Source organism: Onychostoma macrolepis, chromosome 07 (assembly GCF_012432095.1).
Source record: "Onychostoma macrolepis isolate SWU-2019 chromosome 07, ASM1243209v1, whole genome shotgun sequence".
Taxonomy (NCBI): domain Eukaryota; kingdom Metazoa; phylum Chordata; class Actinopteri; order Cypriniformes; family Cyprinidae; genus Onychostoma; species Onychostoma macrolepis.
In genome coordinates, this window is record NC_081161.1 from 21,655,433 (window position 1) to 21,673,969 (window position 18,537).

Sequence of the window (18,537 nt, forward strand, 5' to 3'; positions counted from 1 at the left end):
CATGTCTTGACTATTAAATAAAAATAATTTGATTGTCTAGGCGGGTGTCTGTTGTAAAAATGAAGTACACTGAAGGCTTCTTATAGCTCTTGGCTAAAACCTCTTCACTTTGTAGCTATATGCTGCCATCTGCTGGGTAATGAGAATTACACCAACAAAAATGCGGTGTGCACTTTAAACATATTTTGTTGGAATATGTTTTACAAGAAAATTCTATTTCAGTCTTTCTACTTTAAAATTCCATGTTCAATTCAATGTGTTACTTGTGAAATTTAATAGCAAGTTCTGAGTGAAAACTGAATCCTGCCACTGAAAAAAACTAGAAATTGCTAGTAGGCTACATTTGACAAATAATTACAAAGAAGCAAGTAACACACTCCAATAATCTTGTAATGTTTGTAACTTTAAAAAAATATTATTATTATTATTTACAGTGTAGACACCCTACAGGAAAAGAAGTATTGAACCTTTAATGCGAAATAATTTTTAAAAAGCACAAAACACATGTAGTACTTTATCTTATAGTTGTGGTTGTGCATAGTTTACAGTATATTCATATAGTTTTTAATAAAGTGTTTTTATAAAATCTATTAGTTCAATTAAAACCAATGTTGCAATATAGAACTAAAAGTGAATTCAGTTTAATCCAGTGAGAGTAAAAATAAATAATGTAAAAACAATGCCTGCTGGAAGCATAAAACTGCTGATTCTGGATGCTTGCTGTTTAAAATGTTCTGGTACTGTAACAGAAACTCGTTTCATAAGTGAATATACTGTGTCCATAAGCAGATATGTGCCAGCTAAGCAACTGCCCTTGAATGTTAATGGATAGCTTTCTCCAGGTATTATATACCTCCTTGACACACTGTCTTTAAAAAATGTGTAATTCAAGGAAAGACCTAGAGCAAATGTCAAGACCAAATAATTGCAGCAGACAACATGTTCCAGACTTTATTATTGCTGATGTCTGCTGTGCGTATCATGGCAGCACATGGCTAGGCAAACAGTGAGCACCCCTCAGTCATCCTTATTATCATTTCTTTCCCCGTGTAATGAGCCTTAGCCTGATTACCTGATGGAACAAGTCTGTGCTATTGAATATTCCACACACTTAGACTGCTCCCTGCAGGAAAATAATGACTCACAGATCGACAAGGTTAAACATTATCCAGCCTCTGTCAATTCTAATGGCTGCAAACAGAAGCTGAATTGTGAGCTGAAAAACTGCTGTGTTACGGAAAAGCGTGCTGAGCACACGTGCTTTTTGGTAAAAGCTTAAGATCGTATGGGGTGTAAATATATGTAGTAGTGTATAAATATATGTAGGGTGATTGCAGGTAAAGTGGGCCACGTGTAATTAATTTTTTTTTCTTTTCTTTATTACTTTTGTTAACTTTAATGTCCAGCTATAATATTTCAATTTGAATATCGTTCATATAAAGTTTTATTTGCATGTTATATACCAATAAACATTTTTAGATCATGCACTCCAGAAAAAAAATATTTTCAGGTAAAGTGGGCCATTCCTTATATATCAAAAAATTAAAAACACATGATTTATTACCACATATTATCAGACAAACATATTTCACAACATATTTGACAAATCCAAAAATATATAACCTACAGGTTATGAGTAAAATAAATCCTGTGTAAATCCTCATCTCAATTCATGTGTGAAATTCCAAACAACTGAAAGATCATGTTCTGAATATCAGAATTTTCAGAAATCAGAATATTAACAAAATGAACTCTACAATATGTTATAAATGTGACTATAACACAAGCAACAACGAATAGTCTAAAAATAATAAGAACATTTAAAATGGTAACCATACTTAAAAATGTTTTTCTGTCTGTTTTCTAAATGAACTTTAATTGTGTCCATATTTTAAAGCTTTATATTCTGCATCTATATTTTGCTCCTCTCATCCTTTCTTCATTCCACAGATTGACCTGAATGTCTCGATTTCCTTTCTATTCTCTCTTTCCTTTCTTCCATCTCTATATTGAATTTCCTGACTGCAGATTCATTTCTGTTTTCTAAAAAAAAGTCAATTATACATGTCAACTATAAAATAATGTCAAATTATTTAGTGAATTTGTGTATAATAACTGAAGGTTAAAGGTCAGCCCACTTTACCTGAATCCCACTGGCCCACTTTATCTAAAACATTCAGACAAAGTGGGCCAGCAATATTTAAACACCTTACAAGAAAACTAACAATTTTTTAAATATTTTTTTCTTCGCATTTTATTCCCCGTTAACTGTGGAAACAAAAACAGCAAGTAGAAAGGAAAATCTTATGTCAAAGGGTTTTCTACCATTTACCATGCCACACCCACCACTGTCATATTGCATCAACCAAAACTATTTTATCATTTAGAGAAACAGTATCCCTTTAATTAAGAACCATTGTAATGCTCTGAAAGTGCAAACCCATTGAACACAGTACAATCAAACTTAAATGGCCCACTTTACCTGCAATCACCCATATGTAGACAACTGAGAATTTACAGATTTCAAATAATTTTCAGGTCCATCATGACTTCATGACATTCAACTCAATGATTACTAAATCAAATGAACTTTGAGGACAGAACTTCTCGCTCTGCACTTTATTATATATGATGAGGAGGATGTTGCTTGAGAAATGTTGCCATGCATGAATTTTTTTTTTTTTTTTAAATGAGTATAACTTGTCAGCTGTTATTATCTGCACCTCAGATAATAACCCAGATAATGTCACCCCCTCAATTCACATAGTGTGATAGTTTAATTAAATTAACAGTTAATCATTTTATGTATGGAAAAGTAATATTCATTTTAACTTTGCAAAGTGCGTGATAATACAAAGTTATTTTACACATTTTTATGTGTATATATATATATATATATATGTGTGTGTGTGTGTGTGTGTGTAGGCTATATATAATTAACAATGGAACACATTAAATATTTCAAATAAATCATTTATAATTAATACTGAAGCTTTACTGCAGATTTTTAGTGCATTTCATCTGCAGTGGCACAGCTCTTGGGGTAAAGTTTGTAATATTATCACATATGAAATTTCACACAAGAAGAGTTAGGCTAATGATTGTTTGATGCTGAAATTAGTTTTCAGAGTACTAGCCAATGTGAATATAAAGGAACAGCAACCTGCAACCTGCCTACAAATTAGGCCTATTTTGCAGCTGCAGTAGACTATTATACAACTTTGTATGTGGTTTGATTTAAGGTCTATGTCTCCATGTATGGGTGCTGCAGAAATGTTTGCTTATTTTACGGTGGCCGAGAGAGCTCAACGCGCTGCAACTTCAGAAAACACATGCAAATAGAAAAGCACCAGCAAATCAAGAAAACATCTTCATCAGTTTGACAGCAGGTGGTGCAAATGCTCACAACGCAAACAAATAAAGAAACGCGCTGCAAATGCTCACAACACAACCAAATATTTTATTTGCAGCACGTTTCTTTGTTTGGTTGTGTTGTGAGCATTTGCAGCGCGTGTGTTGTCAAATTGATGAAGTTGTTTTCGTAATTTGCAGGTGTTTTTTCTATTTGCAGTGCGTTTCTTTATTTGTTTGTGGTGTGAGCATTTGTAGCGCGTGTGTTGTCAAATTGATGAAGTTGTTTTCTTAATTTGCAGGTGTTTTTTTTCTATTTGCAGCGCATTGAGCTCTCTCGGCCACCGTACTTAGTGCTATAGGATGGAAATTCAGATACTTGTCACTTATTAGACTGGTTAATGTTGAGTATACCGATCGCAAATCTACAAACTAAATGGAAGTTATTGTTGATCCATTTATCACCATATGAGGGCGCCAGAGAGGTTCAGTATTCCTTTTTAAAATACTCCATAAAATGAGACAACTGTCTGATTAAAAGAAACTAATGGATATTAAGTGAGAATAATATTATTGTGCTGTAAGTTTTATCTTTTTTTAAGGTGTTCATGGTCACTTGGTATCTTACTGTGTGCTAATGCAAGGTAAAGTATTGTGTAGTAGAGGAATACACAAATAAATTACTCCTTGCTACATCTTTTCCATTTATTGATTTTTGAAGCAAGCAGCAGGACTGAAAGCTCATGGAGAAAGAACAGAGAAAAATCAAAATAATTGTAACTTTATCTGACTGCAGTTTTTTTTAGAAGTAGCAAGCATTTTAATTCACAAATATAGTGACAAATAATGTCAGTAACAAAGACACATGGGTTATTAAAATAATTTAATAATTTTGTACATATTAAACATAAAAACTCAATACAATATAAAATATTTATGAAACCATGCCAGCCACCAAACACCCAAAAGAAAATCCTTGCCGTTTCAGCTGGATGTTGTCCAGGGGTCAAGTTTTAATACAGCTCTGACCTGTTAGAAATCTTCCGTAACACTCCTACAGTCATGCCAGAGATTCCATTAGGAATTGCATTAATAACAGGAACTGTTTTCTAAAGTGTGAGCAGTGTAATCCATTAGTCATTTCAACCCCCAAACATCACCCTCCTATTACTGTAAGAGCATTTATAAGGCTTCACTGACAGCACAAGAACATTCACTACAGTGTCCGCAGCGTTGATAAAAGAGTCTGTAAAAACTTACTTCTTGGACTCACAACAATCAGGTAAACAGAAATGCTATCTACTTACATTACGGAGCCATTTTCATCTATTCATGCAACTTTCAGCGATAATGGAGTGCCATCCTGCCACCACCAGGTCTGTGTTCCTGGAAGCACCACGAGCCTTACTACAAACAGCTTAAATAACACCACTCATGCCCTATATCAAAAGTTAACAAGAGCCTCTGGTGGCAACTAACAGGTTAAATTTCAGGATCCTGGATTACTAACCATTTCCTTTAGAAGTGAGAAAGCAGACGACAGCAAGCTTATCAGACCCCATCAGCTTGGACCCTTTGAAAGTACAAATATCTCAGCCACCTGCAACAAGGATCTGTTTGTGCAAGCCTGATCAAGGTGGATGAGAAGGGATCTAAAAATGTAGAGACTTGGATTCAAAGAGCTCAATGTCAAAGTCAAACTGTGTTTGAGGTCACTGGCCAAAACCTTTAAGCAGCAGACAGAGAGTGACATGACTGAACAAACCCCGCACCCTTATAATTCACGTTTTAACCTCAGAGGTGATTCTAGAGCAGTCTTGAAATATAGCTGATCACAACTGCTGGTCCAGGCTACTTAAAAGAGGCCCGCACTGTTCTGCCTTTCAGCAGCTGTGGTGGTCGGAAGTTGTTCTCCATGCGCATTCGGTCGTCTTCTTCCTCTCCATTAAACAGCAGTGTCCGGAACTTTCCCATCTAAGTCCAAAAAGCATGAAAAACAGCATGTGAGACAGAACCTGGCAAAGTGACACGATGCACTGCAAAAGAAATCAACTTTGGTTACCAAATCTTATGTAACAGGCTTGGGTCTCCATGCTGTGAATCTCCTGAGCTTTTTCTACTTATAGCCCATCAATCATTTTAATAAGCTGTACAAGATCAAAGCCTTGTGGCCACATGCCAGACACACTAGGCCGCTGTCACGACTGTGCCGCCAACATGCCAAACTGCTCATGCTTACTTTAATTAAATTTCCTTGTACAAAGTCTGAGGGACTACACAAGAGCCGGAGACCAAATCCACAGTCCAGTCTTTCAGATGAACATAGACATATGGATCTGAAATGCAAATCTAGTAATATGACACTTCAAAGCAAAGGTCATGCACTACTATTCAAAAGTTTGTCATCAGTAAGAATTTTTAAAACTTACAAATAAAAGTCTCTTATGCTCACAAAATGTTAAGTAATATAAAAAAATAAAATAATAATAATAATAATAAATATATATATATATATATATTAGGGGTGTCAACGTTAACGCATTAACCCATGCGATTAATCAAAGAAAATTAACGCGTTAATAGGTTGCTGGTTTTTTTTGGGCTACTTTTTTAATGTACCGCGGCTGCTCAAAGTGTATATAGACAAATTAAAATTAAAATAGATCATTTTACTAATGTGTATTATACTTGAAATGTATCCCTGGCAACTGAACTGAGAGGCGGTTGTAACATCAAACAACCTGAGTTTCAGCAGAGTATACATTTAAAGGCTTTTACACAGCAGAAATAAACATGACAACAGCCACTATAGATTATATAAAATAATAAACACACGATTACGATAGATATGGTCTGTATGTGATTTTCTTGAGATGAATGTGTATATCTGAAATGCTAATTTGTGCAGCAATATAAAAGGCTATAAATAACATTTTAACAACAGTAAACGACCAAATTCCACATGTGGTCATAAAAGGAAGTTATTACAAACACTCGATGGTGGTTTGAAGTGAGTTCTGAGTAAAAGTGTACTATTAATCTCATAAATTGTCTTATGTAGCATGATGCTAATATTAGCTCTAATGCAGCTGCAGAACAGGTCCAATTCTTCTTCATAGTGCATTTTGTCATAATACTTCATAAGGTCGCGAGAAAATGATTTTTTTTGTATTTATTTAGAAATACTTTTGATAATAGTTGGGTAAATGTATACTGGGATTGAAGCGATGTGGCTTGGTAAACGTTTTATTGCCAGTATAAAGGCTGATAATGGCTGAATAAAAACAAAAGAATAATAAGGATTATGTCTCATACCTGGCGGAAGTGTGAAAGGTTCTATTTCCTTAAACTAGTTTCATGCATTTCTTTTTCAACACATTTACAGGTAAATCCTAGTATTTTAAATTTGGGATTAATCATGATTAATCACAGCCCCTGACTGTGATTAATGCGATTAAATTTTTAATCGATTGGCTGCACTAATGTATATATATATATATACACACACACACACATTTATAAATGTACTATAATTTAATTTATTTTAAAATGCAATTTACTCCAAAGTTGAATTTTCAGTAGCCATTACTCTTTAGTTAAAGATTAATTAATTAAACTCCCATTAGTCTTCAGTGTCACATGATCCTTGATCTAATATGCTGATTTGGTGCTCTTCCTTATTATTAACAGTGTTGGAAACATTTGTGCTGCTTGAAACTGTGATATACATTTGATATGACAAATGGAAAGTTTAAAAGAACAGCATTTATTTGAAATAAAAATCTTTTGTTATATTATAAATGTCTTTGCTGTCATCTTTATCCAGTTTAATGTAACTTTGCTGATAAAATCTGAAAATTTCTGTAAGTGTGGTGTATGCAGCACAAATCTGGGGCTACAATTACCTCTATAGCGTTCTGAATCCACAGTAGGATTTCAGTTGTGTTTAATGTTGTCAGGATGTGCACATTTTGTTTGACTGAAAGTAACTCTGAGCTGAACCCCTGACATTACAAAAGGATTCTTTCACGAACACTCAGAGTTTTGAGAGTCACTCAATCAGACACTTTTAAACAGATACATCCACAGATAACAGCACACACTGGTATTGTGCACATATTTATATGTGTTATATGTGTGCGAGTATGTGTGAGTGAGTGATATATATATATATATATATATATATATACACACACACACACACACACACAAATATATAATCATTATTTATGCAAAACCAGACATGCAATCATGTCAGCAGATTTCTGACCAGATTCACTGTCTGGGATACTGTGGACTATCCCTAATTTACATCAATACCAATGATTTTGATTCAGCGGCAGTGCTTCCCACATCCATCTCCCTCCACAACCATTCATTTTCATAAACCGACATGTGTCAATAGACCATATGATGGTCATGACAAACACTAGCAATTCACTTTGTAAATAAGGTTAATAAAGTTAAAGAAAACCAAAAAGCAACCCACAAAAGCAACTCACCTGCTTCTCAGACACATAAATGGGTTCTTTCAGCACAATCCATGTGACGCTCTCATACAGTGGAGGAGTTGTGAGAGAGCCTGGGTATGTCCAATACTCCAGACTGTTCGGCAGGAGGCACTTTGGGTTAAAGCCTTTAAAATCAGTAACACTTCCCTATAAGAAAAAAAAAAAAAACAAGCATAAAATTATTGAACTGTATTGCAGAGCTTTAGGAAATAAAGATACTCTAAACAGGGCTGTAACAATAATACACAATATTTTGATTAGTGACTGACTAATATGTTTTTTTTTTTTTTTTTTCAAAGGTCAATTCTCAATATATTAGTTTTCTACACTACTGGATATTTGGTTAGGGGTCTTTGTGTAAATTCAACTAAAATGTGAAGCAAACAAGAATATTGAAGAAAATGAATCAAATTAAAGAATGTGATTCATTCATAAATGCACAAATTAACATTAAAATAATGCTGAAGAAACAGATAATTACTCTAAATACAAAAGTGTGAAGACACTGGAAGAAAATAAAAAAAACACCTGAGAGGTGCTAATTTGAATCCTTAGAACCTGATTAACATATTTCAAGACAAATATTTACAAATGAAATCATATGCAAAGAGGCATCTGGGGGTTTCCAAATTCAATCAGATGCAAAAAAAGAGGACTAAAGTGCCGCATCCGTTTGGCAAGCTACCTGAAGACCTTGATTTAATATAATCATTCATGCATTCTCTCAAAGATAGCGTAAATAAATTAATATGTTTCCCATTTTTCATAAATTTACTACATAAATACACATACCTTGAATTTAACCATATATAAGGCATCTGTTATCTGATGAAGAGCTCTGTGCTCATCACCTATCTGAAACAAAAAATAAAAAATATTATTAGAATAGGTACAATATGCACTTTACTGTGGATATTTATATCTTTCTGTACTTGATTTTTCTAATATTAAAAAGTATTCTTTTACGGATCTGTTTATTTAAATAAATAACATTTTTATTTTATTTTCCTCATAATACAAATCCCATGCTTTTCAACTAATGCTACATTATTTAGTTTTTTATTTTAATAGGAACTGTTTGCCAAAAAATAAATAGAAAAACAACATTTTGAAAATGCACACATCCTCAAGCCATCCAAGAGAAGTTTGTTTCTTCATCATTACAGATTTGGAGAAATTTAGCATTACATCACTTGCTCAGAAATGGAAAAACATTACAATAAGCCACAATTTGTATCTTCTAAAATACAGCATGCTTCAAAAGACATGGTCCCACTTTATATTAGGTGGCCTTAACTACTGTGTACTTTTAATTTAATTAATCATTTGGTACAATGCACTTATTGTGTACATACATGTTCTTACATTGTACTTTTATATTTAAAAATACCTATATGTAGTTACATCTGTAATTAATTTTTGTAATTACATTTATAATTACACTGTTGACCCATCCCTTACACCTTAACCCACCCTTAAACCTACCCATACCACCAAACCTGTCCCTAACCTTACCCGTATCCCACCTCAATAGCAGCACAAGTGTTTTGCAATACAATATGAACACAATAAGTACATTGTACTTATTTTTTGATGCAAGTACATAGTAGTTAAGGCCACCTAATATAAAGTGTGACCAAAGACATTAAAGGGATAGTTCACCCAAAAATGAAAATTCTGTACGCAGATATGTTGTTCACATTGTTTACACTTTGATCTGAATGCAAACTACATATCCACATAAATACGTTGCATACGTTGTTTACATATGTGATACTCTCCAAATTGGCACTATAGGGTGACGTGGAGAAGACGAATTGTTGAATAAAGTCGTTATTTTTGTTTTTCTTGCGCACAAAGTATTCTCGTAGCTCTGCAAAATTACGGTTGACCCCTAATGTCACATGGATTATTTTAACGATGTCCTTGCTACGTTTCTGAGCCTTGATCATGTAAGGATCCTTGCTGTCTATGGGAGGGTCAGAGAGCTCTTGGAATTCATCAGAAATATCTTAATTTGTGTTCCGAAGATGAACTTACGGGTCTTACGGGTTTGGAACGACATGAGGGTGAGTAATTAATGACAGAACTTTCATTTTTGGGTGAACTATCCCTTTATCTGATGGACTGGATTACTTATGGATTATTGTGATGTTTTTATCAGATATTTGGACTCTTATTCTGACGGCACCCATTCACTACTGAGGTTCCATTGGTAAGCAAGTGATGCAATGCTAAATTTGTATAAATCTGTTCCGATGAAGAAAAAATGCACATCTTGGATGGCCTGAAGGTGAGTACATTTTCAGCAAATTTTTGGGTGAACTATTCCTTTAAATGAGTCCCAATTCACACTAAGACTAACTTCCAGAAAGATGCCAAGGACAGCCAGGCCATCAGGTGCTGCTGCTGCCTCACCAAAGGACTTGTACTTTATGGCATTCCAATGAACCAGATGAAGCTGGAGAGAGACATTCAGGCAAAAAGATTGCAACACAGACAGTGTAAACAAATATAATATACAGTATAGACTACACAGAGCAGACAAAGTCCCTGTTCTGCCCCCTCACCTCAGAAGCGTAGGTTTTCCCATCAACCGTGTGTTCAGAGCCGCTGCAACCCTTGCATCCCCAGTGGAAGTGAAACTGTTTAAGTCTGTACATGTTTTCCAGAGGACCTCCCCGGATCACTGTCAAAAGAAAAGAGCAGTTTAAGGGGCCATTCACACTTAATGTGTTTTTTTTGGTTGTTGTTTTTTTTCTTTTAAAAACGCAAAAAAAAAAAAAAACCCCGTGCAGGAATGAAAATCAAATGCAAGGTCTAGAGACACAAACTTCTTTTAACTTGAGTGGTATGTTTTAGAACACTGTGTCATGTTTGAGACACTGCAACAGATGCGAGCGCAACAGTCAAACACAAACACATCTGTCTATTTTTTACACAGAAAAAAAAACAGTGCAAAGGAATGCAAAAACATGTTCTGTGTGAACGCCCCCTGACTTCCATGTAAAGTGAATATCGCCTTTTTTTTTTTAAGACTCGCTCAAAATGCGATGAAGGGTGAACAAAACGTGTATCTGAAAAAGGCGCTTGGTGTTTTGCACACCCAATACGTCTAACCACTGTAATTCAGTTCACTGAGTCAGAGCACAAAGTAAAAAAAAAAAAAAAAGTCTGGAGATAGACTAGCTTTTTTTGTGTGTGTGTGTCTGCAGCGTGTGTACACAACCACCCTACTGTGGTAATAATCCATCCACTCTGCTTGTTAATTTTAACCATAAATCAGAAAATGTCTCGAAATAAGCTGTTCAGAGCATTTAACAGCAACAACTTCCATGTAAAGTGGAACACAACAACTTCAGGTAAGACTTGTATTGTATTGAATCAACTAAAGTTTTTCAATCAAGAACAGTGGGTAATTTTTTGTTTTTCTTTTATTTGATTCATATTAGCAGCAGCAGCAGTAGTAGATACTGATAATGCTGCTGTCACTTTAATACACACATCTAATATACACACGTGATTTCTTTCCCAGCTTTGATATTCACAGACATAACCGACTTTGTGACTTTGGTGTTTTTGACATAACCTTGTGTGTATTTGAGAGAGTGTAAGCGCAATAAGATGTGAAAGTGAACTTAGTTTAGTACTCGCACGTCTGTGTGCGTGCGCTCAGAAAGCCATACATCAGAAGTTTAAACTGATATGGCTTTATAGCTCATGCAAATAATAAACTTTCATGATGACGAAGACTGCAATGTCAAGCGAGCGTGACTGCGATTGATCTTTGATAATCAAAACTAAACAGATGTTTTGTTAGTTGTTGCCTGAGTGACCGAGGCACACGCGGGGAGCATCGGCTCATTTGCATTAGCTCATTAAACATATATGCACGAAAACAGCAAGTTTTTGATTCCACTCAACAATGCCGTTTACAGCATGGAATGATAAATGATCTGTGGGGTATTTTGAGCTGAAACTTTGGTTTGAGGTTGAAACACAGACACATTCTGGGGACACCGGAGACTAATATTACATCTTACATAATATGTTTCTCTGTAAGGGGGCTCAGACCACAAATTCTCTTCCCTTTTAATGACTGCAGAATGAACAGAGTTACTATTTTTGATGTGAGCAATTTCATATAACAGTCATTGCATTCCAGAGCTCAAGTGGTAAGAAGAGAACTAAAATGACAGGGTCATTTGTGCAGATTAAGCAGAACTTTCTTCTGTGAGTGACAGTACAGCCCAGTGTTGTTTTAGTACTATTTTTTTATTAATATTTTGAATCAGTTTCAGTTTTCATTTTAATTTCAGTTTGTTTATAGTCATTTAAGTCAAATTAAACCTTAGTTTTTGATCTAATTATTCAAATTTGTATGTTCTTAATCTAATGTTTATATTTATCTAATTTCAGCTTCAATTACTGAAAACAATTTTATACATACAACTATTTCACAGCAGCTGTGCACAACATGAGAGCTGTGAGTAGAAGAAGCAGAAACCAGTTGTGTGCAAAAACTCAAATCTGAAGAAACAGAACTAAATGTTGCCTGCTCAAAGCTGTGTTCTTCTCTGAACATCAAGAGACCAATCAACCAACCATGACAGTATCATTTTAAAGCAGCATTAATGTTATGTCACTGATACCAACCTGATCTCTCATCTGAGTCAATGAACTCCACTACCACAGAATGGCCATTGTTTGATATGCTGACAGAGGTGCAGTTGTTGTAAGACAGTGAGATAGGAGACAGTCTGCCATCAAATACAGCATCTGCAGGGACTATATCAATAGGTGATTGGCGGTTACCCTCGGCAATGGGATAGTCTTTGTACCATTCTAATGGACCTAGAAAAACAATATTAAACAACCAGACATTAATGAATGTAATAACAGTCAATCTTTTCAAGTTAACACAAAGTACTGTATTGTAACTTACTGTTTTTAAAGTAGTTATCTACATTACTTTAGATATTGTTGTGTGTGTGTGTGTGTGTGTGTGTGTGTGTACTGGTATATATGGTTTATGAGGACACAAATGTGTATAATAACATGGGTACTACAACGTAAACATGGTTTATGAGGACACTTCCTGTGTCCCCTGTGTAAACCACATATACCAGACTGTTTGTGTGTGTGTGTGTGTGTGTGTGTGTGTTAAGCTTGAAACTACTTTGAAACTTTTTCAATTTGAAAAGGTAATTTTTGTTTGTTTGTGAAGAGAAATGTGAAGAGAAATAAAATATTTACATTGAAATAATGATGCCATTATGACAATTTTTGGATTTATGGAATTTTCAACTTTACTGTAAAAGGAGGTAAATGCAGTATTAGAATGCAACTTAATGGTTTATTTAAAAAAAATGCATAATTACAGCAAGGAAGTGATAAACAGCTTTGGAGGCAGGCCAAAACCAGGCTTCTTCATAATTGGGAAAAGGGAAAAAGAAAAAGAAACAGGGTTTTGTTTTTTGTTTTTTTTTGGGGGGGTGGGGGGGGGGGTGCATTTAGACATATTAACACAGTAATATTAAGTGTCAGCAATTCACTGTTAAACATTGTTATGCATTTGAGTTAGTTTAGTGCGAGTGTGACCCAACAACATTTCAATGTCTTCAATGTTTGTGAATTGTAGCAGGGTGCCAGTCTTGAAATCAAATACAGCCTGGTTACGTTGTTTAAGCAGCAACTATCCCCTTAAAAGATAACTGGGCTAATCTCGCATTAACAGTGGACTGGGCAACCAAATATGCAGCACTAAATCTAACGACAGATGACTGGACATATTATGAATGATTGAGTACAAGCACAAAAACTAACCCAGCACACATGCACACATTCTCACCATCTCTAGCTCACAACAAACTGACGGTTGCAATAACCAGCTGCAGAACCACAGCAGAGCCAGGCCAGCAGTCTGAGACCGGAAGTTATGGTGGAGATTATATCAGACCGCTAGCACTTGCTCTGCTGTCCTGAAACCGTATGGCACTAAAGTTGTCATCTGACAAACCGTTGTCATCAGAGGAATGCCATTCCTAAGAGGAAATCTTTTTTTCTGATTTTTTAATTTTTTTTTATTATTAAATATTATGAAGACAAAAAAATTGTTTTGATGGATTAAATTGCAAGGATTATTCACCACAACACTAGAAATGTGTATAGCGTCAATTTTATTTGATTTCATGCTTAAAGTCGGATCGATTTTAAAATAAGTGTCTGCTAAAATGCATAAATGTCCATGGATTTTGACTGTCAATGTTTTCATTGTGCATTCGTTTGAAAACAATAAATAAAATAAAAGCGATTCCAACAATATATTTCCTTGATGTTGCTGTCGTTCTTGTTATAGTTGTGGTGAGGACTCCTCTTCTTTTAAGCCCTATCAGACCGATCTGATGAACCCGCAAAAGCGCTTCTCATAAGGCCAGTCACAACATGCTCAATATTTATTTAAATAGGCCTATTTTACTTAACAATATAGGCCTAATAATAATAATAATAAATAAATAAATAATATATTAAAAATGGGCTAATAATCATTTAGTAATTTGTCTGTGGTTCAAATGGTATTCTGTCTTGCATTTTATCTCTTAAAATAAAAAAAATTAAAATTAAATTAAAATTAAAATCTAAAAATGAGCAGAAAGGTAGGCTAAACATTTACCACCTAATTGGTCGACTGGCAAGCTAAAATGATAAGTCCTGCAATTATATAAATCTATATAGTACATATTTTAAACTTTTATTGCATACCTGTTGCTGTTAAAATAATGTCCCATTTCAGAAGTTGCACAAATATTTTTTATTTCTTAACAGCTTCCTCTCTGTAGTGGAGAGGTGACATAATATTAGCCTATTCTTGAAGCAGTTTCCAGCTTTTCAGAAAAAAAAAGTCTATTAAAAAATAATAATAATAATGCATGCATTTTACCGTGAAGCTCAACAGTTACTGTACGGTGCTGTGCAGTGGTCAAAACCGATTTACAAAGACATTTGGGTATTGATGTTTTCTTGTAATCTCAGATTCGGACGGCAATTAATTGACTGCAATTAACTTACCGTTGTCCTCCCCATATCCCCAGAGATGGCCAGTCATAGCTCCCTCTTCGTTGAACAGCGGATTAGATGTTGTAAAGAGCGCAGAAGTGTCTTGAGTGGTGCAGAGGAGAGTTGTGTGTGGACGGAGTCTAGTGACAGCGGTAACAGGTGAATGAAGAGCGCTGTAATTGACTGACAGATGAGCTGATCCGATCAGGCCCCGCCTCCTCTAAAGCCGATTGCGCTGTGTGTTGAGGAGGACGTCTGTCAGGACCTGTCAAATATTTGAATAGCTAACGTACTTTGAATTACTAGTATATAATTGAGCTGTCGACTGCAAATGAATCAATTCATCTGAGATCTGAATAGAAAAACATCGAGGACGAATTCTGTTTAAAAGTGGGCATCACTGTGTCCATCTTTTTAGCTCTTTGGAAGGGCAGAGCGCTTGACAAGGGAGCACATTACCATTTAACACTGACACTTCATTTTGAGTCTGAATGTTACCTTGATAAAATTCAGAATGCAGAATTATACTTAGCTATTAAAACTTTTGCTTCAAATAGCCTTTATCTTTAATTTATTTCATATTATGTAGGCTACTAGTGGGGTACACTCTCAGAAATAAAGGTACAAAAGCTGTCACTGAGGCGGTACCTTTTCAAAAGGTACATGTTTGTACCTAAAGGGTCCATTTTGGTACTTAAAGTGTACATATTTGAACCTAATAGGTACCTTTTGAAAAGGTACCGCCCCAGTGACAGCTTTTGTACCTTTATTTCTGAGAGGGTAGGCTATTTGGTAAAAACGAGCAAACATGACAAACCAAGCTTTTATTAATAAGTCAAAATCAGTTTAACTTCAAGACTTCAAATGCTTCACAAGATTTTTTTTTTTTCTTGACAAATACTGACGTTTTATGGAGTTTTTGAAAACCTTTATTGTTGGATGCTGAAAAGAAGAACAAAAATGAGAGAAAGCATGCCATAGGCTAGCCCTTGTCTCTGTCATACTTGTGGTCTGACGAATAGACATTATGAAAAGTCATTTGTGAGAATTTGCATTTAAAATTAACATTTTACTATTATAAATAATCATAATAATATAACTAAATTATTTATTTTGTTAGGCTGTATTTAATAGTAATAATAACAATAATAAATGTGTTGTTTATAAAGGTCTCTGGTGCATAAGCTCTAGGTTTATATAAATCAAAAGCAATTGCCCTAACAGACAATTAACTCACAAATTACCTCTACCGTGAATCATTAACATGAGTACCACATTGTCTGAAAAAATCCTCATAGCTACATGATCATGATGTGGTTCAGGGCGATTGCCTGCCCATTCTAATGTCTGATCACTGTCTACTTGAGAACCTGTGGCACTCTTTAAAAATTAAGGTGTCTGACACCAAACCTGTACAATGGGTCAAAATAACAAAATAGCAAATGAAGAGTTCAGATGCAAAAGCCTCTAAGTGCCATCTGAGATTTTCATCTAAAATGAGCATTTTTATCTGGCTCCTATGTTTAAGTTCAGTAAATTTACTCTAATGGCAATGTATAGGTCCTTTTCTATGCAATTAAAGTGAAATAACTAAACATAAATATAGGAGCCTGATGAAAATGCTCATTTTAGAAGAAAATTTCAGACGGCACTTAGAGGCTTTTGCATCTGAACTCTTCAGATATATTGGCCTATATATATATACATATTATATTTGCTATTTTGAGCCATTTTTCCAGGATGTTTTATGAAAAGGTCTTACATGTACAGCTACAACTAGCCACATAAACAGTGACAGACTGATGATTACATCAAGATATTTTTTCCACATTCAAATAACAGATTCTAGAGAAAGAAATGAGGACATATGTTAAAATCGTAAGTTAGCTGCATGTGAAAACAGCTGTGACAGCAATAAAAAATTTAACGCCAGCAAAAAGGGCACTATGATGAGACATTTACACTTTGGTCTAACAGCATGCTTGTGCTTCTTCAAAACAATGACTTGAATATGATGCAATAAAAATAACGTGTTTGAGTCAGAGCTGCTGTCTGGGAGGCTTACCTCAGCTCTATGACTGTAATTTCCAAAATTAATAACATCAAAATAGCTAGGCAGCTTTTAGTTTTAGAACCAATGAAAAGTTCACTTCATATGCCACGTCAGAGATAGCCTACAGGACAGTTGTAGAGCTGCCAAAACAAGAATAGCAATGCAATGCAACAAGAAATATTATAATTGCACTCTTAAAAAATAAAGGTGCTTAACAAGTTCTTCACAAGCAATGCCAAGAACCATTTTTGGTTCCACAAAGAACCATTCTGTCAAAGGTTCTTTCTTACCGTTTTATAATCTGAAGAACATTCTTTCACCACAAAGAACCTTTTGTGAAGATGTTTAAGGTTCTTTATGAAACCATTTAGACAAAAAAAGGTTCTTCCATGGCATCGTGAAGCACCTTTATTTTTAAGAGTGTAGGAGATAACAGAACAGTCACTGGAGTTGGAGATGTTGTATAGCCTACTGTACGGTTGCAATATGTTTAAGTGTAATGATTTGTTTATGATATGATAGCACTATACATTTGATGTATTTGCACTGTAAAAAAAAAAAAAAAGTTGAGCCAACTTAAAATTTTAAGGCAACAAGCTTCAGCAGATTTTTGAGTTTTCTCAACTTGTCATTTTAAGTTTATACAACAAAAATTTGAGAATCTCCCACAAAAATAAGTTGAGCAAACTCAAAAATCTGCTGAAGCTGGTAAAAAATGTTTTTTAAGTTCGCTCAACTTTTCTTTCTTTCTTTTTTTTACAGTGTGGCAGATGCTTTTATCCAAAGTGACTTGCATTGCATTGAAGGTAAACAATTAGGCTAGTTTGTGCATTTACTGGGGACTAGTGAGACGCTCAAGAACAAACAAACAAACAAACAAAAAAAAAAAACACTGACAACTGAATATTAATGTTTTGATCAATATAATTAAGAAATATTGCGGAATCCATACCAGCCAGTGGCTTTTTGTTTCTTGAAGGCTAGTGAGGAAGCAAACGTCCTCAGAAGTTGTCATGATAAAGTGAAGTTAGTTCATTTGAGGAGTGTAGAAAAGATACCCAGGGTGAGACGTTTTTTATTTATTTATCTTTCTCTCTCTATTTGTGGCTTTCTACTGATGGTAGACTAGATGACAGCTAGACATTCTCAGCAAGAGGACCAGTAGCAAAGATAAACCAGACTGTGATTTATTTTTGTTGTTTTGTGATACACGATTCTGTGGAAAGATGTAGTATGATTGACCCTGGTGTCCGCATTAGAGTGAATCTGTGTAAACTGACCCACATTTTGACAGAGATGACTGTCAGTCATTCATTCATCAACGTTTAGAATGTATAACAAATTTAATCCTCATTTTGTAACCCACTGATACTTTGAATAAACCGCTGCTCACCTTTTTCACGTAGTGGCCTAATTAACAAATCAAATTCTTCTGAAGAAGGGGAAAAAACAAAACAAAAAAACACTTACAAGTCCCCAAGGTGGACAAAGGTGGCTATTAAAAGAGCTAAGGCATAATTTAAGCGGCACAATGGCTCCACCTTTTGGCCAAACGGAAGAATAACA

At 34.9% G+C, this 18,537-nt stretch overlaps 1 protein-coding gene across 4 annotated transcripts in view; it reads right to left on the reverse strand.

The window, feature by feature from the left end:
• Positions 1–4,251: 4,251 nt before the first annotated feature.
• The window catches only part of ca7 (carbonic anhydrase VII), a 55,791-nt gene continuing 41,505 nt past the window's right edge, over positions 4,252–18,537 (reverse strand). Inside the window, exons 1-8 of one of the 4 annotated variants that reach the window (XM_058782509.1) lie at positions 18,365–18,473; positions 14,931–15,183; positions 12,519–12,650; positions 10,433–10,551; positions 10,228–10,323; positions 8,655–8,717; positions 7,854–8,009; positions 4,252–5,325 (exon numbers count right to left, since the gene is read on the reverse strand). In XM_058782509.1, coding sequence (XP_058638492.1) covers positions 5,203–5,325; positions 7,854–8,009; positions 8,655–8,717; positions 10,228–10,323; positions 10,433–10,551; positions 12,519–12,650; positions 14,931–14,967 — 726 coding nt within the window. In that variant the 5' untranslated portion in view covers positions 14,968–15,183; positions 18,365–18,473 and the 3' untranslated portion in view covers positions 4,252–5,202. Of the gene's footprint in view, positions 5,326–7,853; positions 8,010–8,654; positions 8,718–10,227; positions 10,324–10,432; positions 10,552–12,518; positions 12,717–14,930; positions 15,184–18,364; positions 18,474–18,537 lie in introns of those variants that run through there. The other 3 variants (XM_058782506.1, XM_058782508.1, XM_058782507.1) reach the window with 3 other exon arrangements.